General features: G+C 35.4%; 1 protein-coding gene across 1 annotated transcript in view; it reads right to left on the reverse strand.

The window, feature by feature from the left end:
- Window positions 1-1480: 1480 nt before the first annotated feature.
- Window positions 1481-24782, reverse strand: part of SRBD1 (S1 RNA binding domain 1) — a 151243-nt gene continuing 127941 nt past the window's right edge. The window contains exons 17-21 of the mRNA XM_034427656.3: window positions 19887-19993; window positions 18759-18935; window positions 16544-16696; window positions 6793-6977; window positions 1481-3099 (exon numbers count right to left, since the gene is read on the reverse strand). Of these exons, the coding sequence (XP_034283547.2) occupies window positions 2810-3099; window positions 6793-6977; window positions 16544-16696; window positions 18759-18935; window positions 19887-19993 (912 nt within the window). The 3' untranslated portion in view covers window positions 1481-2809. The remainder of the gene's footprint in view (window positions 3100-6792; window positions 6978-16543; window positions 16697-18758; window positions 18936-19886; window positions 19994-24782) is intronic.

Consider the following 24782-nt stretch of genomic DNA (forward strand, 5'->3'; position numbering starts at 1 on the left):
CTACATCCTCTCCCACACTGAAACATTCACCACCATCTGGACCCAACTATCAGTCACTCCTGGGGGAATTTGATCAGTCAGGAGGGACAGGGATCTACTACAAAGGAGAATGAATTCATAGCACCCAGGATCCTGTCCATTTCTTCATGGTTTACAGGTTTGAATTCTTCCCAGATAACTGGGTCACATAAGCTTCAAGCAACTTCAAACTTCAACTGTACAGCTATTTCTAACTCCAAAATGAATCTGAGTGAGTTTCCCCAATAGATGACTACAGAATGGTCCCCATAGAGGCCTTACATATATTTCCACAGTCTCTCCTTACCAAAGGATCAGGGTACACTGAAATGACCACCCACTGACTCTCTCTGGACACAAAAAGAACTGGGAAATAGAAAAAAAATTACTGCCTTTATTGTTGAATAAACTCCCTTCCACACAAGTACTACTCAGGAAACAGAAAGGTATGTGAAGTATTTACCTCTGGAGCCTTAACATATAGTCTCTAGTATAAGTATCTCCAGTTAGCCATAATATTGGAAAAATGGTATATGGTAACAACACAAAATCTGTCCTTAGGTATTTATTCATGATATTTGATGCCAGTATGTTTTAAATATATATAATAATTTGTAAGCTGCCCAGAATTAATTAATCAATCATATTCTTGTTTATAACTTTTACTACAAATTTTAAACAGACACAGAAGATAGAAACTAAAACTAATAAAAAGGAAGGAAGAAAAAATAAATTAAAAAAGCAAAAAGTGCAAGAAAAGAAAAAAATGAAGTAAAATAGAAAGGAAAGAAAAAAAGGTAAGTTCCTTCTGATATTTATTTTATTTATTAAATGTTTACGCTCTCTATCTCACTGATACAGCAACTCTGGGTGGCTATTCTTCACAGCAGTTATAAACTATAAATATATTTTAATCTCTCTTTAAAGTTACATTGTATTACTCTTCTTTCTATAATCTATCCCATCTAATCATCAAAACCATAAATCACATTTTTTTTTTAATTTTTACCCACAAAGTCCATAAGAGCCTTCCAGTCATCAATAAATGTAAATGTTTTTTCTCTAATCAAAGAAGCCAATTTATCTGTTTCGGTAACATTTGTCAACTTTACCACCATTCCTCCATAGGGGGTAGTCTCAAATCTTTCCATCTGTGGGCATAAATAATCTCATCACAGTAATCATATATTGTACATCATCATCATCATCATCATCATCATCATCATCATCATCATCATCATCATCATCTGCCCCTTGTGCATGCCTATGGTATTTAGTCTCCCTGATACTAATCATAAATGAGGAATGTGAAAGAAGCATAAATAATAAAAACAATCACAGTTGGTAAAACTGTTCCCACAGCGGAATTCACAAAGTAGTTATCTAACAAAACTAGTTCTAAAAATGTTTGTACAAAAATATTTATGTGCTGATTTCCAATAAGAATTAAGACAAAAAGACCTTTCAGGCATATGTATTTTTTAATAAACATGTTTTTCAAGGAAACATTGGTCAATTTTTTTCTTAATGAAAATGCTGTTTATCAAAATTACAATGTATTGTCTAACTCAATACATATATTAAAAAAATCTGTACCTGCTGTTAACATTTTTTTCCAGGTTGAAATAATATAACACTCCCTGTAATTTGGGATCTAAACAAACTTGCTTTCCATTATTACTATTCTCTTTTAAAAAGGATCAGCTAGCAAAAAGTAAAATAAGCATAAATTAAAACCTTTTAAAGAAACATTTTTAGGAGCAGATCCGTAGAACCACTACTGAGGTGAGACTGCAAAGGAAAGGACAGATTCTCCCTATAATAAAAACGACAATAGTTACATGGAAGCTAATAAAATTTTACACATAAAGTAAGAGCTGGAGTTAATTGCTGAAGTTACCCTTGAAATTTAAACAATTTTATTAAAAAACTGGGTCAGGCCTGCATTATTTCACATTTATGGTAATGGAATAAGGTGGCTGAATATTCCTTCATGCAGACAAAATCCTTCTTCATAGAAAATTAAAGCCACTACATAAAAAGCAAGGAATTATTTTTTTCTGACATTCTTATATGCCGAGAAATTTTATACAGCCCAGGTACAAGTTTACCATAGAGAATTTCAGATAAAGATTTTTTCTAATATGACTTTTGACATTAATAAGAATGAAAGATTGTGGAAGGGGAAAATGGTTAGAGCTATCATAACCAAACTGTCAACTACAAATGGAGATACAAAGTTCCATAATACTCACTTAAACATTCAAATACATTTTTGTTACTTTTTAAAGTTAAATTTGAAATATACAACTATGGAAATAGGAGTTTAAAAAAATCCTAGAAATCAAGTTCACTCTTGATCAAATGTTGTAGGTTAAAGCTTGACTGGATCATTTTGATTAGTGGGATTTAATCATTTCATTTGCTTGAGGAATGATAATTTGTTTCAGGCACTTATTAAACCATATACATGTTTCCAAATGCCTATGAAAGTATTCTATCTTTTAGTAAGTTTCATGGAAGCCAAAGGCTGGACGTTAAGAAATAAATGACTTTCACAAGCATTGTAAAAACCACTAAAAACAGCTATAGCTAAGTTGATAGCCTTTGCACCCTAGATGATTACAGTCATTCATACAACTAGATTTTTTTTTTGCTTTTTTTGTCAATAGCCAACATGCCCTTTTAGCTGTAGTTTGAATGAAGAGACTAACTCGCTCCTCCTTTTTATACTATATTCTCATTAATGTAGAGATTGTAGCCCTTACTATGAAAAATGTCTACAAATTGCTCACAATACACGAATCAACTCTAAAGTTATTCTGGCCCGTGGAAGATCAATTAAACACACTCTCACTTCAACTTTTTCTCCTGGACCAAGACCGAGACTTCTTCTTTGCTTTGCTTTTGAAAGCTTGTCTTCTGTTATGCTACGAATTGGAATTAATCCTGCTTTACCAACTCCAATGTCAACAAAAACTCCAAAGAGAGTAGCATTTACAACTCTTCCTGTGAGAATAGTTCCAACTCTTAAATCTTCAGGACAAACAATGCTTTTTTTGAAATCCGGTTGATCAAAATCTGTATGAAAGGAAAAGCCAAAATAAAAACACAAAGATGATTTTAAAATAAAACTTTAGAAAGAGAACTTTCTAAATTCTAGGCAATCTACAGATGACCTCAGTTTTATTTTTCAGACCCACAATTTCCATTTGTTTGGATTCTCACAAATAAAAAGCACTCTGAACTGATGGTTAAAATGCTTTGTTCGATGAAACATAACCATTAGTTTCTAATGTACAGTAGCTGGGTAGATTCTGAGGGATAATTTTATTTCATGCTAGATGGTACTAAGACTATGAGAATGTAAGTGGTAAATCAGATTGGCATTGTGTCAACAAAGTGACCAAGTGTATTTTTATGAGAAGTATGAGTCTGCCCACTATGAAAAAGCCTTGCTTAATGACCCCATTCCCTGCTTTCCTTGATGCAGCCAGTAAATGAACTTGAGGGTTGTTAAATGAAGTACAGGGGCCTCCAGGCTGGGGAGCAATCCACTGCATAATTAAAAATTCTGCTATATAACCATATATTGCTACCATCTATTACTTCTATTATTTCTTTTCACTGGTGCTGGCAGCTCAAAAATAATGTCATCTAACCATCTTTTCAAATATAAACTGGTGTGTTTTTTATTTGCATCACAAATTACAGTTTATGGCCGGTTCTGAAAGAGTTGTTAGTCATGGTCAATTGAACTATATTATCTGTTAGTAATGATCTGAAATTTATTGGGATTAATTTCACTTTATAAAGGGGATGGGAGGCATAAAAAATAATAAATAAAACCCACAATAGGCTTGACATAACACTTTCCCACCCCCAAATTAATTTAATCCCAGTGCTATTGGAAGGCATTAAAGATTTATTTTCTCCCTCAGGTACTGGATCTGAGAGTGATATGAATAAGATCCATAAATTCTAACAGTTAGCTTTTACAGATTTCTCCGAGGTGTTTTTATGTTCATTGATGGTTGTGGAGAAGAGATGAAATACAGTTATAATTGCACAATTAGACTAATTCCCTATCCTGCATCATCCAGATATATTAGACTATAATTCTCACCATCTCCAAATCAACACCATCAATTGTTATATTAGGCTGGTGAAATACGTGTGTGTGTATGTGTGTGTGTTGTAATGTGATACATCTAGAAGTCACCAGGGTTGGTGGACTGGCTCATAAATTAGCATGACAAATACAAACTAGAGTGAAACTAAGATATATATCCTCTGGCTTCTCTGCTGTGAGTTCAAAAACTTTTGCTTCCACGATTCATTAACAATGTCATTTGAACTACTATTAATATGAAATATAGATTGTTTAAACAAGTCAGTTTTATAACCTACAGATTGATGTTCACTGGTTTCAAACAATAGTTGAATGGTACAGCAATGGGTTCTAAAAAATGAAAGAAAAACTTCCATACTCCTTGATGCTGTGCTAGAAAAACAGGGCATTGAAATATGAGCTTTACTCCTCTTGTGACATCCCCCATTCTGAAATGGTGCCTGCTTTATTTTCTATCACTGTTTTTAAAAAATACATTTAGTTAGCCAGCACCTATTCAATCCCAGAGTTGTTTTTATTTTAATTGTTGAGTTCCTATGAAGCTCCAGTCTGATGCAATCTATTTGCATGACTTCCTATGGCAACTGTTACTGCCATAATCTATGTTGCAGTTGAGTGCAATGCTGCAAAAACCTGTTCCGAGAATACAGCTGCTCCTAATTTCAGTGCAATTTAATTAAAGATATGGTCCAGTTCACTGCATCCTATTGTCAATGTTAATCTGATCCTGAAAGCTTTTTGAGTCTATTAAAAGCAGTCAACACTTCACTAGGGATGTTTGAGGAATTTGGATATGAACTGACCTGAAAGAATATGTGAGAACCACTGGCTTCCACACTTATAAACATTTCAGTAGTTAAATGATAGTGTACCAAAACATGTTTTAAGCTTTATATCATGTAATATATGATAAGTTAATGTTTTAGATGAGGTATTTTAGAAATATATACTTAAATGTCATTTCTTTAAATGGAAAATTGTTAAAAAAATACTGTAAGTCCCCAATTATTGCAGAAAAAGAAGAAAATAAGTTTATGGGTAATAAGTTGTAATATGAGCTGCAAATGAATGGATTTAACATCAGTCGGATAATTGCAATGCATAGTACAGGAGTTTGCCTTTGAAAACAGTATGGAAACTTCAATGAATTCAAAGTAGAGCATCAAGATTGCTCTCTGGGACTGGCTGATTGAACAGATTATGCCTGTTTTTTCCCATCTATGTTGGTTGCCAGTCTGTCTCGAGATGCAATTCAAAGGAGCCATAGTGGCACAGTGGTTAGAATGCAGTATTGCAGGCTAACTCTGCCTGCAGCCAGGAGTTTGATCCTGACTGGCTCAAGGTTGACTCAGTTTTCCATCCTTCCAAAGTCAGTAAAATGGGCACCTAGATGGTTAGGGGCAATATGCTGACATTTGTAAATCGCTCAGAGAGTGCTGCAAACCACTATGGACTAGTATAAACATCTAAGTGCTATTGCTAAAGTTTTGGCTTTTAAAGCCTTACACTTAGGACCAGGTTACCTTAAGTAATATCTTTTCCATATGTAGCCATTGGGGTTTTAAATTTATCTAATGATGTTCTTCACTAAAAGTCCTTTCACTAAAGTAAGTGGCACTGATCCTTTACAAGGAGGAGAACTTTTTCTGTGCCATCCCATTTATGGAATTCCCTCCCTAACTTATACAATATTAAATATATTTCCCTAGAGAAGCTCAACTGGCAAGGGCATGAGGATCTTTTTGATGACATATGAAAACATTTCCTATTTCCCCAAGCTTTTAAAATGGCTTTTACTTCATATTGTTTTAGTTTCTAAATGATTAGTGTGCTGCTGCCTACTTTATATGGCATTTGTATTTTGTATTTTTAGTCGATTGTATCATATATGTTTTTACTCAGAGCATATTTTAGTGTGTTTTATTGTAAACTTTCCAGAGAACTTTAGCCATCGAATATACTTAATAATAAAAATATAAATATTTAAAAAATCAATAATGTATGCTGCATCAACTGTATGTTGGACAGGGAAGCTATAGGATTCCAATAAATAAATACTGTATATCCTAGCAACCTGTTGGTAAAAGCCATATAAATCACTTCTGACCAGCCTCACTGCATTTTCTGAAATACATTTCACCATTCTTTTTACTGTTTTACCGTTATAAAAGTTTCTGTGACTTTAGAAAAAATTCGTATAATGCCAGTTTAAACAAATAAACATGGTTTGCAACAAACATCTAAGCCTAAAATATGTTCTCTGGTTCATCTACGCTTCAGGATCCCCACAAAACACAATGCTAGATTTATTTTTTCCACACTATTCAGGCAGGAATAATGGAAAAGATTTACAATTCATTTTCAAAGTCAGGTGAAACAGTAGAGCAAACACAGATAGTCAGGGATCACTAACTTAACCAGGACCATACTTCTATGGTTTTAAAGTATCATGATTTAGAATAGGGAAAAAATTTCTTAAAGATAAAACTAATTTTTATTACCTACCTCACAAAGCAGTCCAATATTTTCCTGCTCCCAGAGAGCTTAAAGAAAATGTACATAACTGTCCAACTAAAATGTCACTAAAATGATAAACAAAAAGTGGCATATCAAAGGCAAAAGAATATCTTCAAACCTCTTACCTTTCCGAATGTCAAAACTTTCTGGCTGAGTCAATCCATCAATTATTATTTGCAGTGTTTGTTCTGTTGTATTCAATTTTTTCGTAATTCCATCCATCCCTTCCTTTTCAATTATTGAATTCACTTTCTGCTGCATTTTTGACTTTCCTATATTGCAGTGACTTTCTCCAACAAGTGTTAAAAACCTTATGTATAAAATAGAAGCAGGATGAAAGTAGAAAATATTATTAATTTTGAATTATTAGCCCACAGTACGTGGAAGAAAAGCTTAAATAGACAGCGCAAATTTTTTTCTCTCTCTCTCTCTTCATCTGCATCTCATCCTTTAGATAATAACAGGTTTTAGCTGGAATAACTTTTGATGCATATACATACATACATACATACATACATACATACATACATACTATACATACTATAAAATCAACCTACTTAAAATCAACCTTCTAAAAAGGGAGAGGGAATATGATGAGAGGGGAGCAGGATGGAATCTGTTGTTGATCAAGCCCCACCCCCCAACATAAAGTCCTTCTTTATCCCAAGACAAATGGCAGAGCCAGGTATTTAAGCTCTTACAGAAGATCAGGAGGTTGGAGCTGTGCTCACCTCCGGAGGGGGGGGGGGGTCAAGATCTTCTAGAGGGCTCTCACAATGGCCGAGAAAGCTCTTCTCCTGGACCTCCCCCTCAGATGGAATATCCTGGCTGACAGGGCCCGCAGCATGCCTCCTCTGCCAGCATGGATGGGATGGGCCAATAAATCCTATAGATTCAATGGATTTCATTCCAAGGCATGCCTAGAATCTTTAGTCCTCCTCAGTTGTAAAATTAGGCAATAGTCTTCTCCCATTAATAAGACCATGCTAACGTACCCTCTGCCACTGCCCTACACTGCAGAGGATAAGTGCAATGGAGGCAGAAAAGGGCTAAAGCTTTACTACTGTGTTGCTTCTGCCTTGCTGAGGGGGATGTTAAGAGTCCATATGGCTCTGTATCAAATGATTCCACTCCACATATTTCTAAAGGTTTCACTCTCAGTGAGGAAGAAGGAAGAATAGGTGGCTCCTCTTGCTCTTATTTTTTATTATTACATTTCTATGCTGCCCATCTCATTGTTACATACTACCCTTATATTTTTACTTTTATGGCTCCAACTCTGGTGCATTCCCTAGCGTTTGTCTCTGGCAAATGTTAAGCAACCTTCCCAATGCAAAATGAATTATTTGGGAAAAGTTTAGGGGACACCTTTGTGCGTGGATTTCAGTGTGCAAAGAATGACAAGCAACTACTCCCCTTTCAAAATCACATTGTGACCTCGTGAATAATTACTTGGCACCAGGAACAAATGCCTGCAGCAGTGGCTGTGGCTGTTTGCATTTGAGTTGAAACTCTGTACTATCCTGGCAAGATGGCTTTTCTACTTCAGCCTGAACACATCCAGTGAAAGGAGTTTAACATCACCTCTATGGGTAGGTGATTCCACTGCTGAAAGACTGTTACTATTGGAAGCTGATCTAAAATTGATTCAGATCTGCCTTCCTTTAACTGAAATCCATTAATCTGTGTCCTGTACTTTGGGACAGCAGCAGGAGTAGCAACAATAAGAACAAAAAAAAGCCTGGTACACATTGTACACAATATGACACCTCTTCAGTTATTTGAAGACTGCTGTATCTCTTCCAGTTATCATTTCTCAAGGCATTTGATTTCTTTTTTAAAAATGAAAAACACATTTATCCACTACTTTTTTCTATTTTCAGCCTGTATCTCTAACCTATCAAAATCACTCTGAAATTTATTTCTGTCCTGCTGAATATTAGCTAGGTCATTTACAAAGCAACAAGAATTAGCCAGATGAATTGTCATTGACTTTGAAGGAAAGTACAGTAAACAATTTCTCTGCATCACAATATCCAAAGTTTAATATATGCTTTTGTTCATATACCATATTTTTTGGAGTATAAGACACACGTTTTTCCCCCCTAAAAGAGACTGAAAATTTGGGTGTCTTATACTCTGAATGTGGCCCTGCCCACCCGCTGGCCCCCACCCTTCGGCCTCCACGTATCCTCTTCCTGGCTGCAGAGATTGCCACAGACAATGGCTTGTGTTTTGGGGCATTTTCAGCCTCCAAACACTCCGTTTGAGAGCTGCTCAAGGCTGCGGGGATTGCCAAAGCACATTGCCACCTCTGTACATCACATTTTTGGCCTCTGCACATTGGTTTTAGGCCTCTGCATGCCCCATTTTTGGCTTCTGCGTGCCAGCAATCAGCAGCGATGTGCTTTTAGTGATCTCTGCAGCTTTGAATACCTCTCAAATTATTCAATTAGCTGAGGTAAATTGTAAAAGGTAAATGTAAAGGTTCCCCTCGCACATATGTGCTAGTCGTTCCCGACTCTAATGGGCAGTGCTCATCTCTGTTTCAAAGCCGAAGAGCCAGCACTGTCCGAAGACGTCTCTGTGGTCATGTGGCCGGCATGACTGAACGCCAAAGGCGCACGGAACGTTGTTACCTTCCCACCAAAGTGGTCCCTATTTTTCTACTTGCATTTTTTATGTGCTTTTGAACTGTTAGGTTGGCAGAAGCTGGGACAAATAATGGGAGCTAACCCCGCACTAGGGATTCGAACTGCTGAACTGCCGACCTTTCGATCGACAAGCTCAGCGTCTTATCCACTGAGCCACCACATTCCTTCGAGGTAAATTGTAGGCCCCCTTAAAAAAAAACAAAAAAAAGCAAATGGCCTGCATTTATGACATTTGCAGGTTTGTAAAGCAAAGGAAAGCTGAAATATTGTTAAGTATATTCCCAGTTTCACTTCCTGACCATTACACTTAATGACAAAGTTGGCACTCTCAATTGTAGTTACTATCAAGGACTACCTGTACTCTGACCCTCAGAACTATATGGATTAGAGTTAAGAAATTTAATCTGTTTAACAGCTAGACTAATCAACTAAAACATTAAAATATTAATTGATATGGAAGATGTAAATATCTTACCGAGTGACATATTTTAATAAGTTAAGAACTAAGTCAATGTATATTGAAAATATGAAGCCATTTCTATTTTAATGTAAAAATGTAAGAAAGTAATTTAAAAATGAACAATGCTCTTCTACTAAAGAGAAAGCAAAAATAAATTATAAAAACCATAATCATAAAGTATTTTTGGTTTTTCCTTTCAAATTTATGTGGTCATGACTGCTATTTTATTGATGTGGTTCTATATTTTACTCAAAACTCCCTGGAAAAATACATTTGAAGAATAGTAAGTAAAAAACAACACTACAGTTCAAACTCCTGTTAGAAACTTTGACAGAGCTTCGGACAGACTTTTTAAAATAGTTATCAAGCTATTATTTAAATAACTATTATTTAAAACATTTCACTGCCAACTTTAATCATTTCTCCCAAATATTGTTATAATTCAGGCTTTCAGCTACTAAACAGTTTGCTTTGATCATTTTGATGAATAATAACAGAATCAGTGGTGTGTTGCCCCCGGTTCGGACCAGTTCACAAGAACTGCTAGTAAAACCGGCGGGAGGCTCCGCCCACTGACCCGGACGTCATCAAAGCTGATCTGTGCATGCAAATCAAAGTTGATCTGCGCGCGGGAACGATGCGAACTGGTAGTAAAGGGAAGCAGAACCCACCCCTGAACAGAATGTGGGAATTTTGGACACAAAGTTACATTCTATAAAGTTTTATTGTAGGCCAGAGGTGCTCCATGATGGCCAGTAGTCACTGGATTTGCAGGTAGCAACAAGGAGAACTATCCAACGTATAGTTGTCAGGTCTGTCATCTCTAGTTGGGCATACCAGATTGACTCTGGTGCAAAACATTGGTGCAAGGCAAGGAGATCAATTTATAGACTTGCTTGTTTGTCTCACCATCTGAGGGAATGGACAATATGACCTATATGGCGCTTTATAGGTTTATGAGTCAAACCTTATGAGGTTGGGCTTAGAAATAATGACTTTGCCAAGGTCACCCAATGAACTTCCATTAATGTTAATAGATACGTACCTAGATTTCTTAGATCCTAGTCAAACATCTTACCAGCACAAAATCTGTTGATGGACATATATATGTACTTAATTAATACTAAAGAATTAAAATCTAATTCCAATATAAATAAAAAAGTAAAGTATCTCATAAATAGTTACAAACGTAAGTATAATACAATATAAATCAAAAGCCATGGATTGCAACATTTAGATCTTAGACCAATTTTAAAATAACAGGTAAAACAGGTATACTTAAAATGGAGCAATATTCCGTAAGGTCAGACTATTATGGAAAAGCCCTTTTTTGCTTTGTAACAAGACAGAACTTATTGGCAGGGACATAAACAGGTAAAATCTTATAGTTACAAATGGACCTTCAATTACTGTATTCATCTACTATAAGCATTGAACCGGAAAACTGTAAGAATACAGTATAATTTATATTACCTGAGTTAACTGTTAGTATTGCTTTAAGGAACTCAATTTTGCGGAACCTAACGGATTCTAAGGAACGGATTTTGCGGATTTTGCTAACAATATCTATTTTGATTTGGTTAGTTTGGTGGTTCAGTGGTAAAAGAAGCTGAGCTTGTCAGCTGGAAGGTTCAAGACTTAAACACTGCAGGACGGGGTGAGCTTCTGTTATTTGTCCCAGCTCTTGCCCACTTAGCAGTTTGAAGGCATGCAAATGCAAGCAGATAAATAGGTACCACTTCAGTGGAAAGGTAACAGCATTCCGTGCGCCTTGGTGTATAGTCATGCTGGCCACATGACCACAGAAATGTGTTTGGACAATGCTAAAAATGGAGATGAGCACTGCCCCCTAGAGTCGGACACGAAACACGGGAAATCTTTACCTTTATTAAGTTAATGGCAAATTATATTTGATTTAAGAGCTCTTTCCTTGTTATGTGTTGATATTTTTTCATGGCAAAATTTCAATTTATTGCAGTAAACTAAAAATGTTGGGAAATAGTGCCCTGGTTGTTTCTAACCAATTTGCCCATCTATGAAGGAGAATGAAAGTCTGTGGAAAAATCCAACAGCCAAGCTTAGAATTTACACTCAATCTTATAAATTTATACTCAAAGAAACAATTCCTTCCTTCCTTCCTTCCTTCCTTCCTTCCTTCCTTCCTTCCTTCCTTCCTTCCTTCCTTCCTTCCTTCCTTCCTTCCCTTTCATGGCTCATTTTCATCCAAATAAACAGCCTTGGAGGGCACTTGGAAGAGAAATCAATATTAAAGACAAAACTCCATCTCAGCGGTAATGCATATTGACCACCTCTATTTTTAAATGTCATTGCTAGGAACAAGCAAATCCTTTTGGGTATAGAGAAACAACCGCAGTTATATCAAGGTCACAGAAAATGGAATAACAGCATAGTATCATTAGGCTATGCTATGCTATGCTATGCTATGCTATGCTATGCTATGCTATGCTATGCTATGCTATGCTATGCTATGCTATGCGGAAGGAAGAACAATGCTATAAGCAACTATTTCTCTCTGTCTTCATTTATTTTTTGTTGGGTGGAACAACTGGTATACTGGAGTCGACAAAAGAACACTAATGGAGAGCTTCCAGCCTGCAGTATTTTAAAAGCAAATGATAGGAATGATAATAAATAACTATCCCTTTTTTTACAAGACATTTTTATTTGTAGGCGATTGCTAATAATAAATTACATTTAATAATTTATTTTCAAACTATTTGATAAAAAATGCACACATGCACAAAATTAAGACATACTATGCAAATAAATATTTAAAGTTTATGAAAGCATATGTTAAATGTCGAAGTACAAATTAAAAGATCAGTGTTAGAAGTTAAATAGTAAAATCTTTTTCTCGAATACTCAAGAAATATTCTAATTTTATTAATACAGATGAAAATGCAATAATAGAGAAAATACGTGGCATTCTCTCTCACCTTCCCATTTTGGCTGACGTTCATAATTAAGTATATTGAAAAATTCACTGATGCATGTTTTAGATACTTAGGCTACAATTCTACTTGCTATTATATAGACGTAAGCCCTATTGCATCAAACAGAGCTAACTTTTCAATAGCAGATACAGAAGTTAATTCTTAGGAATGTAACACTTGACACATAACACTGCTGGCGTTTATTTTAAGTAAGTTATTAAAGGACTCCAACTTTGAAAACTTTACTTGAGAGTGTCAATATTCTCATGCAAATGTCAGCATTCATCATATTTTGGACAGTCATTGTAATCTGTACATTAGTATTTATTTTCATAATTCATGATGTTACCCTCATTCTAAATGAATTTGCTGAAGCTTCAATAATAAAAGGAAATTCCTGTTCATGTTACAGTTTTTAAAGATCATGAATAGGCTTGAACATCAATTGGGATGAATAAAAAATCGCTATTTCCAGAAGTTTGAATTGTATAGGTCTATTCAACAAATAGGCAAATAGATCTGTCAACAAATGACCATGTTTGATATAGCCAATAGGCTAATTCGTCATGTAGACTAGACATCTGAATGCAGCTACTATTAGAGCTCCAAATATCTAGACAAATACTGACCACTAAGAGGCTAGTATAAGACATACTTTTAAAATTTCCTTGGTTTAAACACCTATGCCTAAAATTATGCAAAAGGTACAACCAATCTATTCCAAAGAATAACTTACTAGCTACAAGTAAAATAACAAAAATGCAAATTTCTTCACTTATATCCCGTACTATATGAGTGCATTTCTGTTTGCCCTGTAGATAAGATATAGAATGCAAGCTTTCCTACTTTTCCTCTTTCATGTACCTCATCCTCTCGGAAAGGTATTTCTTGAGTGCTAGAGTATCTCCGTAGGAGGCTTGGGATCTAGTTTTTGGATTGCAGTGAAAGAAGAGCAAATCTGATATAGGTAAAGGTGCTTTTCTGTCCCAGGATGAGCTATATCCGCCTTTAATTGTACCTAGCCTTTTAGCTCTTGTAGGAGGAAAGGTAAACAGCTGGAAATAGGAAGGCCTGCTTTTGCAATTGACTGGATGTTGTCTATTACCATAATAAAAGGTGTTAAGATAGGTTACATCTTATTTAAATGTACTGATACCAAATAAATGTTATTATCACTAGTTAGTCGTGAACTAGAGAAGGATTCCCTTATTTTAACAATATTATTTTAAGTGGAAAAAATGTATCTATGGCTGTTTGCTGAAACTCCAGAAAGCCGATACCAACCAATACCTTGCAGGTGCTTCCTGCAAGGATTTTTTTAAAAGTGTAAGCCTTGTAATAAGCCTAATTTCATTGCTATTAGTATATTTTTATTAGACAGTTAATATGCATACTGCTTTAGCCTTAAGAGATAATGTGAGATAGGCTGTATCCCAAGAAGTTTACAGTTTGTGATTCAAGAAAAGAAGGGCTGCAGAATAAAAGTAAAGAAATAGACATAAGCGAGCAAAGAACATATATTATCACATTGATCCTAGAATATTCACAGTAGGACCCAGAGCTATGCCGACTATTCTAGCATATGAAATGGAGAATATGGCTTTGGCACTACTCTTTAGGATAGCTTTTTACAATCTGATGTTCTCCACGCAGACATGGGAAAAGGTTGGGAGAGGAAGGAAAGAAATGGTATTAATGGTCTTTAAAGCCAAATGTACTGTATATCATGCATACATCTCTTAAAATGTAAATACTCTTTTAAGTCCTCAGGAAATAAAACTGAATGTTGCAATCTGGTTTCATAATATTATGATTTACTTATCAGCTTGTCTTAATGAGAATTAAATTTAGCCTGATTTAAGCCACTGTCTTGAAAGTGTTTGTGGAGTTTTTTTAAAAAAAAATTAAACAAAATTTAAAATACTATTCATTCCACAAGATTTCAGTTTAACTCAAAATTGTATTACATTTGCACTGAAGTCAAAGGACAACGTGATCATCTACAGTACTCAGTTAAGGATAATTAATTGTTACATCCATTATTGTGTTAGATTGAATCATTATAAACTGAAATTAACTAGAATTTGAGGGAGGGGTGTAATCTAGGAACTAAGCACATGTTGTTTGCCAGATGCCATAAGTTCTAGTTGGTTATTTCTCTGGCTCCTACTTACTTGAGGCATGTCAGAAACATAGTGGGTGTTGACAAGGAGATGCTTTGAGGATTATGCTGCATACAAAAAACTGTTAAAATCTCCCCTCCCATCCTTTCTGGCAGAGTTAAAATGACATATCTATGACAGTGTGTATGGAAAAAGTTGCAACAACTGATCCCTGAAGGACACTTGTTATGTAATTCTAAACATGCCTGCTTAGAAGGCAAGATGACATCTGGCATTAAGTGAGTATTTGCATCTAATATTAATTAATAATGAATATAATCAGAATAAGTATAGGAAAGGGAATTTAACCCTAAATTCCCTGCTGTAATCCTGATGAAAATATATCTGCTTCTATTTCTATTTCTAAAATCATTAAGAGGAAATTGATATCAGTCGAAAATTCCCACTTCATTCAAATATCTTTACTTCTTTGTAAACATGCTAAGGATTATATTCCTGCACCACTTTTACCCTTCTCTTTCTGTAGACTCAGCTGCAATCAGCATAAAGTATAAAGTCATTTATTCTTATCAAGCATTTTTTGATGTTTAAGTAAATATTTTATTCACAGATATTTATATTTCAACTGATTTGATCATCTTGATTTTGGAAAAATCCATTTTGCTTCCAAACTGACAGTGATTCAGCTATCAAAAGACAAAAAAGCTTGCTAAGTAGATGCAAAAAATAATGACATCAAGTACCATAGATCAGGAAGACTTACTGAGTACTGGAGAGACCAAACTGGCCTACAAGAAAAACCAAATGAAAGAGAATGGAGGCGTGGGAAGACAAAGCATTACATGGCCAATACATTAAATAAGTAACAGGAAAAGCAGATAATAACAGGACCTGGCAATGGCTAAGAGCAGAAAACTTGAAGAAAGAGACCAAGGGGCTAATTCTGGCTGCAGAAGGCCAAGCCTTAAGAACAAATGCATACAAAGCCAGAACTGAGAAGACAGCAACAGACAGCAAGTGTTCTCTATGCAAAAAAACTGAAGAAACAGTGGACCACCTGGTTAGCTGCTGCAAGAAGATCACCCAGACTGACTACAAGCAATGGCATGACAAAGTAGCAACAATGGTGCATTGGAAAATCTGCAAGAAATGACTATGGCTAAAGAGAGCAAACATAATACCACTAGTAATAGGAACTTGGGTGCAACCCTAAAACACCTGGAGCATCACTTGAACACCATTGACAAAATCACCATCAGTCAATTGTAAAATGAGCTTCACTTGGAATAGCTTATATATATTCCTGACACAGGCACAGGTCATATTTAAACAAATGCTAGTAACAATTCTGAATTAAATTTCCTTCTCTTCCATTTAGATCAGGCATGTCTAACCCGTGGCCCACAGGTCACATGGGTTAGGCTATAGGATATGCAGCCTACATATATAATTATAATTACAAGTATAATTACACATATCTACACACACACACACACACACACACGTCTCACAAAGATTTGAGAACAAGCCTGCGGTATCTAGAACTCATTTAACCATTGTTATAAGATCAGCATTAGTATACTCAGAGCCCTGCTTCCAAGAGTTTTTTGTAATCTGGAAGAAATATTACTTCCCAGACTAAAAACTAAAAGAGCTAACTGCATATTCATTTTTTCACTGCTTACCTCATTGCAATATTATATGATTCAGGGTGGATACATGTTTGATCCAAAGGATTTGGCTGCTGAATGACATTTGCTGCAGCTTTGGTTTTCTTTTTACACAGTTTCTCATTTGTGACTGCTTTATGACTCCCAGCTGCAAGCTCACTTTGTTGACTGAGATCCAAAATCATAAGAGAAAAGGATGTAGTTATCATTAAAGCAGTGAACATCATATGTATCATTTCTGCTTCTGCCCAATGGGCAAAGCTACAAAACCTCAAATTCTATATACCGATCCTGCAAACATTGCTAACAAATGAGCATTATAATTAACAAATCCTCAAAAATTCTGCATATAGTGGACCTGAAGTGCTCTAATTTAATTATCTACATTTCTGTCAACCTCCATTGAAATTGAGCAATTTAAAAAAAAACACAGATTCAATATTTCAATCACAGAAAATAGTGTAAACAGCTTCACTCAAGAAGTACAATACAATAGTAGAACACATGGCTTGTAGTTTGAGGGCACCAGATTCAATTTCTGACAAATTTCTGAGAAAAATCTTGAAATGACATTGCTGGTCTGTATAGCTAATGCTAAATTAAAAGGCTATGGTTAGAACTGTTTTAAGATTGATTCATATGCTTCCTATAAAGAGTCCGGACACCAAACTGGGAATCCCTCTATTTTTTTCTTGATAACTGAGATCTCTTTTCTTTTTCCCTGCTTTTGTGTGGGTGAGTTTGTTGGCTTAAAACCTTAATATGTTGAATCAGTAGGGTTTTTTTTATTGTGCATAGTCATTGCATCTTATATCCCACCCTATATACCAAAGAAAACCTCACTCATAAGTGTACTATTACACAGTGGTCCATGCATAGAACTATTATCAACTTATATTTTTATTTAATTTTTATGGGTTTTCATTGTATTCCAAGACCAATCATAGATCGGAAGATATGACTCCATATATTAAAAACATGTGTATCAATATGAGAGCCAGAATTCCTTGCACTATCTTACAATGTGTTTTTTTTCTCTCTCTCTTTTGTGTAGACTATACCAACTGAGCCTCAAATGTAGCTACAGCTTCCTAAGATATCTAAGGTTGGCTGGTGCAGCAAGTTCAAAGTTATTAATACTGGGGGAGGGGGGGAGTATTTAAGATATCTCTATATCCAAAGTTGAGTCAACCTTCAGCTTCTGAAATGAGCCTTTGTGCTTAGTTCCACAGTGTTCAATCAAATTCCTATTATATTTCTGTTCTGCTTAAAATTTAATTGAACTGTCATTTGGAGTTTCTTTCCTTGGAAATGATGAGAAACTTTATTATGACATACAGTCTTTACTTGTCAGAGAATATTCATCACTGGGCCAAAGTCAAATTGGCATTGTAAGACATAATATAATGCAAATATGTCTAGGGTAGTTATTACTATTGAGGGTTGCAACATGTGGGTGGGATAATGTGGAAAAGGAAGAGAGGAAAGAAGAGACTCTGCCTCTATACTCCCAATAAAATTTCTATAATGTTTGACATTAAATTTAATTTGATTTATTACATTTGATAGTTTCTTTGTCGGAGGAAACAATATTTATTAAATTTAGATGGATCAATATCAAATCCTGGCTAGGTGGCTCAGTGGCTAAGACACTGAGCTTGTCAATCAGAAAGGTTGGCAGTTCGAATCCCTAGTAGAGGTCTCCTGCGTGAGCAGGGGTTGGACTAGATGACCTCCAAGTTCCCTTCCAATTCTGTTACTGTTAAAATGTTAATATCTTAATTTGTATGACACAAATTCTTCCAAGCAACATTTACTATTTTATAAATCCAAAACAAATGGTATCAACATATAAACAACTTAGCATGTCTTCCCGTATGGCAGTTGATGAGGATGGATGGGAGGTTAGAGTAGTGGAAGATTAGTGGGATCAGTGTCTCCATCTGCATGTTTATTTCATTATGTTAAGATATGGTAATTAATATCTAAAAGCTGAGTTATGAACTTCATAGCTGAGCTGAGCTGTGAATCTATGACTCTACTCCCTAAATCACATTGCCCTTCTGTGACCCCTTTTATAGTATAATTGACTAATCAGCAGACTACAAATTACTCTTCATCCTAAATGCAGACTCCCAAGTCAAGGATTCTAACCTATTACCTACTGGGGTTTTTCTTTTATCAAATCTCTACTTACATGTGGCACATAAGTACACCCGTTTTATATTACCTGCAGAATGATCTGATGTATTCCTGATTGATCCTGATAAAGCCAGCACATTGTTGAAAGGATTTTGGTCCCAATCCTTTGACATCTTTAAGTTGTTCCCGACTGATAAATGGTCCATTTTTCTGTCGCCATTCAATGATATTTTTAGCCCTGTTGGCATTCAGTCCTGCAATATGTCTAACAAGCATAATAAAAGGAAATTTGGAATCACATTTCATAAAAGGAAGCAATAAGTACTATCAAAGCAACATAATACAGATACTGCTTGCTCTAGGACAGGGGTGTCAAACCAGTGATGAAATCTAAAATTTGTTACTACCGGTTCTGTGGGTGTGGCTTGGGGGAGGTAATGTGACTGGGTGGGCGTGGCCAACTTTTTTTTTTTTTAACTTTTAAAACCATTTTTTCTACAACCTCTTCGGTGAAGAGATTGTAAAAAAATGCTTTCAAAAGGTTCTGACGATCCCAGCTGAGTTGCCTGATCAGCAGAGACTTTTTTCTTTTAAATGCCTCTGACGATCCAATAGCTTCTTTCTGGCTTACTTGCATCATCTGAGCAAAGCAGATGGCAGTTTTAATGGCAGTTTCCCTCCCACGGTATGGATGCCCCACTTCCTACATTACAAGCTTGTGAGGTGACAAAGATGGTCTTTTCTTGTCATGAGCCATGTCTCCTCAGGCTATTATTTTTGAGTAGTTTTTATTTTATATGTATTTTGAATGTATATTTAAATTATATTTGTTTGGATTTCTTGGTCTGATAGCTATCCAGACTGTTGTGAACAAGGGGAGGATATAAACTCTGAAACAAAGAAATGCATTTTGTAAACTGCTAGGCCATAGACAAGCCACAGATGGCTATTTCTGTTTTGCCTGTGCTGTTGGTGAAAGGGAGTGGGAGAACATTCAGATGTGCACATTCACTACTAAGTAATAAAGAAAGGTTTGATGTTATCTGTGGATACAGACTTAACTTTAGCTCCGCTCATGGAAGGTGATTCCATTTACAGAACAAAGTCATAGGAATAAAAATAAAAGTAAGGTCCAAGGCACTAGTCCAAAGATATAGAACCACTGTATGGATTCTTTGAGTTTTGAAACTATCTAAATGAATGTTTTCAAGCTCACCTTAATAAAGTTTCTGAGCAGATGTTAATATCGACTCCTACGAAGCTGACACATTCCTCCACCACACTGTCCAGGATTGCTTTGAGTAGTGTTTGAGATACATCATGCTGTAAATTGGGAGGGGGAAGGAAAGAGAAATCCAATAACACTTGAGTAGTATTTGATTACTGTATGATGGAAACTATTCACAAATGAGAATTCCAGAGAATGGCAGTATTAATAAAACATTTGTGGGTAGAATATTGACACATAAAAGAACCCAAGAGATGAACATCTGATATACTGCCACTGTTTGTATTGTAGAACTGGCTGAACTCATTTGAATTTATTTTTAAATTGCATATTCCCCCTCTAACCAGTTAGCAAGAACTTCAGATAGGCAGAATATATGTGACAGACAGCCTATCATGTTTCCATTAGAAACAGAGATTCATAACAGGGCCGGACACATACCTATTTCTCTAAGAATTAAGAAGAGGAAATGAAGTGTTGGTTTTGCACATGCCAGTTTCCTCTAATGTTCATATTATGATGTCAATTTGCAGCAAAGTATTTAAGAGAGTATTCATATTAAAGTTTTAAAATCTGTAGATGATAGTAGATAGATTTATATTAAAACTTTATGGTAAGAATACCTAATAGCTCGATAGATTTGTTATAAAAATATTAAAAAGAAAAGGTAACGGGTTGGGGTTTAAAAATAAAATCATTTCCCCACTTAATCTGTTTCCCACTTCTGCACAATATATTATTAATATTGTTGTTGTTAGTCATGTCCGACCCATCGCAACCCAACCCCATGGACAACATTCCTCCAGGACTTTCTGTCCTCTACCATCCCCTGGAGCCCATTTAAGCTCATGCCGACTGCTTCAGTGACTCCATCCAGCCATTTCATCCTCTGTCGTCCCCTTCTTCTTTTGCCCTCAATCGTTCCCAGCATTAGGCTCTTCTCCAGTGACTCCTTCCTTCTCATTAGGTGGCTAAAGTATTTGAGTTTCATCTTCAGGATCTGGCCTTCTAATGAGCAGTCAGGGTTGATCTCCTCTAGGACTGACCAGTTTGATCGTCTATTATTAATATTAGCCTGTGTCTATTAATTTATTTAAAAAGCTTTAAAAGAGTAATCTGAATCAAATCTAACTGAAAGCTACGTAATTGGATCAGGGATGAAATGCTCCCGGTTCGGACCGGATCGCCCGATCCGGTAGCGATGGAGGTGGGTGGTTCGGAGAACCGGTAGCAAAAATCCCTGCTGCCCCCCCCCCCATGCCCAGCTGAGCCACACAATCATCAGAGGCTTTTTTTTTTTTTTACTTTTAAAAGCATTTTTTCTACAACCTCTTCGGCGAAGAGGTTCTAAAAAATTGCTTTCAAAAGGCTCTGACGATCCCAGCTGAGTTGCCTGATCAGCAGAGGCTTTTAAAAAACCTCTGCCGACCAGGCAACTCAGCTGGGATTGTCAGAGGCATTTAAAAGAAAAAAAACCCTTTTTTTCTAGTCACACTGTAGTCTTTCTAGAGCAGACTACAACAAAACAGCAAATGTTCATTCTTGCCTGCTCCAGAGAAATAAAGGCCATACATGTAGCATCAGATGGTCTACTGTTGTTTGCATAAACATCATGTTGCTGATTCAATATTCATTCTGCAATCAATCACATCAATATTCCAGAATCTTTTTCCACAAGTACTACATAGAGAGCCAGTTTGGTATGATGGTTAAGGTATCAGGCTAGAAACTGGGAGATCATACGTCTAGTCCAGCTTTAGGCACAAAGCCAGTAACCTTCAGCTAGTAACTTTTTCTTAGCCCTAGGAAGGAGGCAATGGCAAATCATTTCAAAAAAACCTTGCCAAGAAAACTGAAGGGACTTGTTCAGGAAGTCTCTGAAAGTCGGACATGGCTGAATTGAAGAAAAAACATTATCATACAAAAAACTATGCATCTGCCTTTGTTAAATAATCAACTATTATTTATAGTCCAACACATGAACTGTACTTCTGTCTTCTAAGGCATTAGTTATTGTACTTGCTTTAACATCATTTGCTAATTTGATAAGTATTCTCTCCACTTCTTCATTTAAATCAATTATAAAAATATTGAAGAGTTTAGGAATCTTGTGGCATCCCACTTGATAGTTCATTAACATTTTTAGTATGATTTTTGAGCCAGGTATCTAACAGACATGTCACCCATATAATTCCCTAGTCAAATAAAAAATGACATTAGACTTGCATAAGTGCAAGACTTATCCTTAATAAATCCATTCTGATATTTGCTATACTTCTTTTAAGGTGCTTATATGTCTCCCTAAGTCAATATAGATTTCTTAGTCTCTATTCCCCTTGATTCTCCCTTTTTGGTGATGACATTTCTAGTCCTCTGTCATTTTATCAGAAGTTCAGCATTTTTCAAAGATAAGTTCATCAAGACCATCAAGTCACTTCAGTATCCTAGGAAGCAATTCAGTTGGCCCTGTAAATTTAAACTTATTCAGAATAATAAGGCATTCCCTGACTATATTTGTATTACTCTGAAACTTCAACTTTGCTCTTTCATATTGCTCTTTACAATTGACTAATAGAACACATGCCCCCTTGTAGGGAAAATAAATCTTGAATGAGCTTGAATCCCAATGGTTCATGGATATGTCTTTTTATTTGTGCCTGTAAATATTACTTCATTTGATATTGCTTTTCGCCAGAATGTGTTTCTAACTTACTTGTTTAATCTATAGCCATGAGATTTCTCAACAGCTGTTAAGTATAGAACTGAGAATACATAGGAGTCGAGTAGCTGTGGATGTTAAATAAAATAAAATATTTGATTTCTAGGTCAGAAACTATAGGGGCTACAACAGCCATCCTATTCTAAGGCCTGGTTTTAAATAGTTTTCAGAAAATCATTGAAGTGGGAGCAATACAGATTCTCTTTATTAGCATATTGTAATGTTTATTCATTTGATTATAAATATATCTAAAGAAATCATTTTTGCTTGTTTGATAATCTCAGCTCATTATGAACCTAGCTTTCCTAAGACACATTTTACAATTCCATCACATCTGTTCTGGGCATGTCCTTGGTAACTTTTCTATAACTTCATTCCCTTTTCTATATTTGTTGTTTTCAGATTCTTTCTATGCTTTTATATACCCAGATTTGTTTATTTAGCTGTCCTCCGTTTTCCCCTCATTGGAACTGTTTATAATTATGTCCCAAAGGTGTTTTTTCAAGAGGCAACTGGTTTTTCTTTGAAGACGTTTCACTTCTCATCCAAGAAGCTACTTCAGCTCTAATTATGTTTGTAATTATGTTTTTCATATTTTCTTGTTTAGTAACTACCACCAATCTTTTTCCAATTAGTTTCTCCTGACATTGAAACCTATTTCATATTGGTTTAATTTTATTAAGATCTGCTTTTTTAAAGTCCAAAGTATGCCTTTGACCATATTTAGCTTTTGCTCTTAATATCAAGAACTTAACAGCCAACTTTTCTCCTTATCCCCTTTTCCTCAACTGCCTCTTTCCTGTTGGTTAGTATTAACTCAGATTCTCTTGTGCCATACTCCATTTTCTAAAGGCAAGACTGGCAAAAATGTACCCCAATTTATCACCCAATGTTGGAGAAGTGGTCACAAACTAGGGACATACTACCATATGTGGTGGATGTGCCCTAAGGTGAGGAAATTTTGGTATAAAATTAAAGCGTGGTTGGAAGAGATTACACTCCTAAACATAGATTTTAAATCAGAGATCTTCCTCCTAGGAATGATTGATAGAAAAATGGAAAAAAGTCTATTATATTATATTGCATATTCTAACGGTGGCCAGAATTACTCTAGCGCAAGTGTGGAAGTTGACCAATACACCATCGGAAGAAACAATAATAAAGAAAATCATTGAATGCGCTGAAATGGATAAATTAACGATGGAGATCAAAGAAAGAGAAAACTCGGATTATTATAAAGTGTGGAACAGGTTTTATACATGGTTGGAAAACAGAAATCAAATTAAGAAATAAAAATATAAAGTGAAATTAGATATTAACATACTGGATATAAATGTAAATAATGATACTGCTAACAAAACAGTTAATTATGAATATTTAAAAATAAAGAGGAGCGGGAGGATAAAAGCTAAGAATAAAGACAAAAGTCGATGCAGAAAGTTGTAAAACTGTATATATCTGTTGTTAGTATTGTATTTCAACGTCTGGTATACGTGTGTTTTTGCTTTTTGTTTTTGTCTTTTGATTTCTTTTGCTATTGTGTGTTTGGTTTTAAAATGTAAAATACTCAATAAAAATTATTTTTTTTAAAAAAAGGAAATCCCTTCACCGAGTGCTGAAGACACGTGCATAATCTTGAAGAGTTTAGCAGAGCTCATGCACAAAAAAGGTATTTTTAGGATATCATATTCTCTGTGAATTATGCATCTCTCCTTTACATCACTTGACTCACCATTTTAATTGGATCTAATATATATTATTTAACTCTGAGACCACTTTGTGTAATTTTATCTTGAAATGTACAGTAAAAACCTGCATATTACAGTTTCCAAATCTAAAATATAACAAATATAATAATAGTGTGAGAATATTCAAATTCTGACAACTTCTGGAGCTAGTAAGAAGTTAGAGCTATTTGGGATATTGACCTCGGGTCAACTGATAGATCATTATTATCTACCAAATATAACACAATGGCATTACAATTACATTTGCTAACAACATTGTTTGAAACAGCAACATTTTCAGCTTCTGAGATATCTGAGATGACAACTTTTTAAATCCCTTAAAGCTAAAAAAAAAAATAGATAATTGTTTTGGGAGGAAATAGTGGGCTATATAAATATGACTGTGCAACAAAAGCTAAACTTTGCAGATGATATTAT

This window comes from Pantherophis guttatus, chromosome 1 (assembly GCF_059756535.1).
Source record: "Pantherophis guttatus breed Tessera chromosome 1, ASM5975653v1, whole genome shotgun sequence".
Lineage (NCBI taxonomy): Eukaryota > Metazoa > Chordata > Lepidosauria > Squamata > Colubridae > Pantherophis > Pantherophis guttatus.